At 42.5% G+C, this 5780-nt stretch overlaps 1 protein-coding gene across 2 annotated transcripts in view; it reads left to right on the forward strand.

Annotated features, from left to right (window-relative positions):
- Window positions 1-2523, forward strand: part of LOC101859106 (serine/threonine-protein kinase 31) — a 53697-nt gene extending 51174 nt beyond the window's left edge. For both annotated transcript variants that reach the window (XM_005100486.3, XM_035970298.1), the window contains one exon: window positions 39-2523. In XM_005100486.3, the coding sequence (XP_005100543.1) occupies window positions 39-212 (174 nt within the window). In that variant the 3' untranslated portion in view covers window positions 213-2523. The remainder of the gene's footprint in view (window positions 1-38) is intronic.
- Window positions 2524-5780: the final 3257 nt, after the last annotated feature.

The following is a 5780-nucleotide window of genomic DNA, read 5'->3' on the forward strand; positions in this document are numbered from 1 at the left end:
ATTTCAAACTGACTCATTTCCTATACTGTCTTGTCCAGGTAGTGACCAGCCCTCAGCCAACGACCCCAGTGGAGGGAGGAGAGCCTGGGGATGTCAAAGGTCAGCCGGAGGAGGTGGAAGGGGAGGAGGTCAGCTCTGTGACCGCAGCCAACAACGCTGTCCCGGACAACGGGGACACTCAGGGAGAATGCCTTGTCGACAGCCAGGCATAGGGATGACTGAGGCAATAGAATGAGGGAGAGAGAGAAAGACACGGAGAGAGATACAGAGAGAGAGAGAGATTGTGTTGGGGGAGGCGCGCCCGCCCGCCCCCCCGGCATGGTTCCCCTCAGTCTCGAAAAGCTCAGGAGAAAAGAGAGCTGGCTTAAGAGTCTGATCTGCTCTACTGTAAAGAGAGCTACAATATTATTATATACTAGAGATTACTACCCACTCTATATGATAGACACATTGTTATATAACCTTTGACCCGAGCCTGTGTGTGGGTGACCCCACTCTTTTCGGTAGACACGCTACTCTTGGCGCTCATATGACCTCGTGCAGTTGTGAGTGCCGTTAAACCTCTACTAAAACAAGACATGCTGCTCTCTCTCTGTTATAACCTTTGACCTGAGGGTGTGTGGATGACCCCAGTCTTTTCGGTAGATATGTTACTCTCTCTGTTATATCTTTTGACCTGAGAGTGTGTGGACGACCCCACTCTTTTCGGCAGACACGCTACTCTCTCTCTCTGTTATAACCTTTGACCTGAGTCTGTTTGTGATGACGCAGTGATCAGTCGAGAATCCTGCTGGCTTCCTGTGATGAGTTCTGGTTGACGGCACGCCCGGATGTTGATCCCATGGACCACGATTGTGGTGTGCTCCGATTTCTTCGTGTTCGAGTCCAACAAGCTGTTTGGGCCTATTCTTCTCTTATTTGAATCTCCTCAGAGTTCTCCTTAAGTGTGTGTGCGCATGTATTTACTGATCCATACATTTGCGATCAAGAGTTGTGGAACTCATTTGTTATAAGGAAGAGGAAATGTTTTCTGAAGGGGAGACAAAAATGGGTGAAAGTGTTGGGGGAGGGGGTGGGGGGCTGATGTTGTATATATAGAATTTGCTTCACTTAAGTTTTCTGTAGATATTTTGTGTCCCCAGTCACTTTGGGATGTTCACTCCTTCTCTATTTAGAGGTTGTGTGTGTTGGTGGGGGGGGAGGGGGGGTTGTGAGATGCTCTCTTTGTAGCAGAGGGGGGGGGGGCTCTGCTACTTTATTTTCTCTCCCGTGTTACCTTTTATTCTCATCTGTCCCTGATACAGTTGTCAGCGTTTTTGGACAGACACATGGGAAATAATTGCTCCTCAGCTACAACAACCAGTTCATGTAACTTTGTGTGTGTGGAAGGGGATATGTTGAAATAGGTCCCGTAAAGACAGCATCTTTGTTCTTTTGGAAGAGTTGCCTGTTAAAAATGATGTGTTTGGGGTTTTTTAAAATCCTGAAACTACTATACCATAGTAGGGGCATGTTCTGAAACACAATCGTCATTGACTCAGATTTTTCTTCCTTGGGGGATGGGGGTGAGTCTGTGGAGTCTGCTTTAGCTGAAATCAGTGGGGCCTCAAAAGTTTTCTTTAATTTTGCTGTGTTTTGGGTTTAGAAAGATTGACCAAACAGCGAAGAAGAAAAAATTGGGCTTTCTGTTTTCTTTGGGTTTACCGGGGGGGGGGGTTTTCAGATTAACCGTGTCCGGTTGAAATGGACTCCACCGTAGTTGCTGTAAAAATAAATGAAGTCTAGTGTATTGGAAGTATGACTTTTAAATGTTCTTACTTTCCCCAAACCCTAGTTGAGAGCCTTGTGCAGGCTTCACTGTCGTCATTCAATTAACCCCTATATTGCCTTATGACGTACCTGGTATGTCACGAAAATGCCTAATTGTTAGCTTTGTCAAGAAAGTTAGCGAAGTTTGCCGCTCCAGGTTGCCTGTAAGTAAGATGTTACATTTTCTTCATGCTGGTCATCTGGCTCTTACAGACTTGCCAACCTGTAAGCAATATGGGTGTTCTAGTTTGCAAAACTGTCAGCAATACACACAAATGTGCGTCGAAACGATCAAATGCGCATCTTTTGATTTTCTGATAAGCATGATTGCCATTGGTAGAAACCCGCTGTCAAGCCCTACTCAGATTGTAAAACTTGTCCCAGGTCTCTACCTCTCCTTGTGAAAGGCCTGGAATTTGTCAGTGTTGTCCGATTCCGCTTAATTCGAGTACTCATCGTGAGTTGGGAATACGCGAGCAGTTTGCCAATACTTCTTGTTTTGTTTTTTCCATTAAGTATCAGAATCGGAAATTAATTGGCATTCGATGATAGAATTTTGTTTGCGTTCAGGCTTTTGGGTTGTTTTTTTTTACTGCTGAAATCCCACTGAGTTCCGGGTTGTCGGTCTTGAAATATCAACAGAGCCTCCTTTTTGCAATGTCGCAAAATAAGCATTTCATTTTCAAAATAAGCAAAATCATGATTCCCCAGCCTGAAAAATAAGCAAAGTGAATTTGGGGGAATGGCAAGTCTGCTCTTAATTTTTCTGTACCGAGTTTTAGCTTCCAGCACAGCATGGATTTAAATGCGCAAATTGGTACCAATAAGTAAACACAAGTCTAGTCTTGTCGATAACCACATTCTCTTGCCAACTGCAAAAGCCGAAATGATTTGAAAAAGTCAGAAAATTACACTTTTTGACTGAGATTTTCATTTAAAATTATGAGTAGGATTGGGAATCGAGAGAATGAGGACAGTGTCACTATTGAGGACTCGGGGGGGGGGGGGGGGGGGTGTCAAAGTATTTCACGAGTGTGCTTGCTAGATCTAGACTGAGTCCACTAAGACTGAGACATGAGACTGCAATCCTGGATAACCAGCCTAATGAAAATCAATGCTGACAGTAGGCACCCAAATCCCCTGGCAATGTGAGGGTTAATTGAAAATCAATGCTGACAGAAGAACCCCCCCCCCACGGCAACAAAGGGGTTAAGACTTTCATCATCTGGTACCATACATAGCTGGTCAGGGTACAGACATCAGGTTCCAGCGGGTCATGACCCCAGAACGACAAGGTTTTATCTCAGTTACAATCACTTTTGAGATATATATCTGGGTTTAAAGTTATTTACACTCACTCACCATCATTGCCTTTCTCACCCCGGATCAGGGTACAGGCTAGGAATTAATTAACACTTTCACCTTTCCCTATCCTGGGCTACCCTCTTACTCATGTTATTCCATGTCTTCCCACTTTTCTGTATATTTTCACACACTGTTTTGCCCTCAAATGAAGAACAAAGTAAAATTAGTTTTATCACAGTCTCAGGGTATAAAGGGACAGGAATTCCAACTTTGACCCACGTTGTAAAGGGAGTACTCCACCAAACACTTAAAATTCTGGGTTAAAACCTTGTTATTGTAGGGTGGTGATGTGTCTCTAAACATTGGACTTAATCGACTGTCTATTCCATATATATCAGTACAATAAGCCATGATACAAACCTCACTGTCTTGCGTTATTTTATTGTATTCTGTGTAGATTCTTGCTTTGATATACTGGGGTCTGCGATGAAGCGATATTTGGCACTTCAGCACCGTTATATGCAGAAGAAGACGCGAGTTACATTCGGGTGTGGTCGCTTTTGTTTTTCTAAACTGGACAATTGCTCCATCTGCCTGCTGGCACATTGTTTCACCTCTCAGTGCAGGTGGACAGGCAGGGTGGAAGCAGCCCGCCCCCTTAATGATCAAAGTTGTGTCGATGGGGGCGTGAAACTACAGGTGCAAAGAACTCAAGATTAAAAACCCTACTCTGCCGTAAGCTGACAAAACGCCTTTTTTTTCTTCACAGCAGTTTCGAGAAAAAAAGGTTTTTTGTCAGCGTAACAGTTTTAAAAATAAAGTGATTTCGAAATTTGAATTCTTATTTATTCAAAACCTAGTCACAGTTTCACTTAGATTTTTTCGCACAAGTAGGGTAACTGATGAGGCTTTCGATTTAGCAAATAGGAAATGTTGGCGCCAAAATGAAAAAAGGCGTTTTGTCAGCTTACAGCAGTACTGTATTGTATATTATATTTTGTGTAGATTCACGCCATGATACCGAAAGAAAATGTACAAACATCAATATCTTGTGTATATTATATTCTATGTACTATGTAGGTCCCTGCCATGGTAATAGTTTGATCCTCGCTGTCTTGTATGTAGGTCCACTGGGTATTATAATATATATAGATCTCACCATTTTGTTATTCAGTGTAGGTCTCCATATCATCCTACAAAACTATAGTTGATGTCTATTCCACGTCGTCACGGTTTTTTAACTTTAGCAAAACTGCCTATACTCTATACTAAGTCATTTATTGTTGTTCTGAAGAAAAAAAGCAGTGCTCACTTGATGAATCAGTCTTATTATGGCATAAGAAAAAGTGAACATGTCATATGTGCTATTGGATTTTTTGTACACATAACAACAACCTCATTTTTTAACAGTGTTTTTATGTAAATGTAAGTTAACAGCAAGACTTGAGCAAAAATGAGATTGTCTGAAAAATCAAATTTTTTGGGGCCTGAAAGTGAAACAAAATCCTGCTTCTTCATTGAGACTGCAAACAAAGTTACATGCATTTTTATCGTATCTTCATCAATAACTGAAAATCTGGACACCCTGACTTAAGCAATTGTGTTATGATTTTGACTGTGACGATTTCAGTCCAGGCCCTCACGTGAAACTGGGTGCGCCTTCCCATCCCTACCTTTAGTTTATGACAATTTGTGTGTGTAGAGCCTTTGGCCTCTTTGCTCTGGCTGGCCAAGTCATGACCTTGTATTTGCCTGGCCATGTGGCCTTCTCTCATGGTTAGAGGGTGCCACTGTTAGGTCCTACTTCTTTTGTTTCCGTCCGTCTGATCATCTTACTATCCTGCACTAAATGACCGTTATTGTGTCGATGTGCTTCTTTTCACTCAAATTCAAACTCAAAATCAGCCGGGCCTACCCATGGATGTTGTTTGCGCGACTGGCCTACTTTTCTTTGCAATACTTGAATTACTTACTTTACCCTTGGTTTGGGGTACACATTGATCTGCTTTGGGGTTGGACAGATGCCTCCTCCGACATTTTATGTAGCAACAGAATAAAAATGTTTTTGCATTGACACTTTGATGTGATGGCTTGTCTTGTTTTTTTCTGTGCTCCTGTAACTGTTATTGAGATATATATATATATATATATATATGCTTCTCTTTACTCATACAAACTCAAGCGTCCCAATGAGAGCTGAAACCCGGCTAAAGAAACCGCCCTCCCCTGTAAAAATGCCAAGACGTTGTTGGGTCTGATAATTCATTTCATGGATTGCTCAAGTGTGGACAAAGACTAGACCTGTGGGTGGTTGGCAGGTGCTCTGGTGTGGTTTGCTTCTTCTTTCCTATCAGACGTCTCTATCGTCCTTATCTCCCCCTTCTTCCTTTTTATGTTTGTTACTCTCTTGGAATTCACTCCTCTAATCTTCTGACGCTCTTATGACCTTATGCAGTTGCGAGCGCCGTAAAAACCTCTACTAAAACTAAAAGACTTGACCTATTTATAGACCTGGTGGCTGGAGGGCACCACTACACGTAGTAAGTCCTACTTCTTTCCCTCTCTTGTTCCTGTCTTTCATTTCTTTCTCTTTTTGCCCTTCACTAGATGACTTCTGTCTTTCTTCCTTTTCCCCTCCACTAGATGACTTCTGTCTTTCTTCCTTT

This window comes from Aplysia californica, unplaced genomic scaffold (genome assembly GCF_000002075.1).
Source record: "Aplysia californica isolate F4 #8 unplaced genomic scaffold, AplCal3.0 scaffold00249, whole genome shotgun sequence".
NCBI classification, from domain to species: domain Eukaryota; kingdom Metazoa; phylum Mollusca; class Gastropoda; order Aplysiida; family Aplysiidae; genus Aplysia; species Aplysia californica.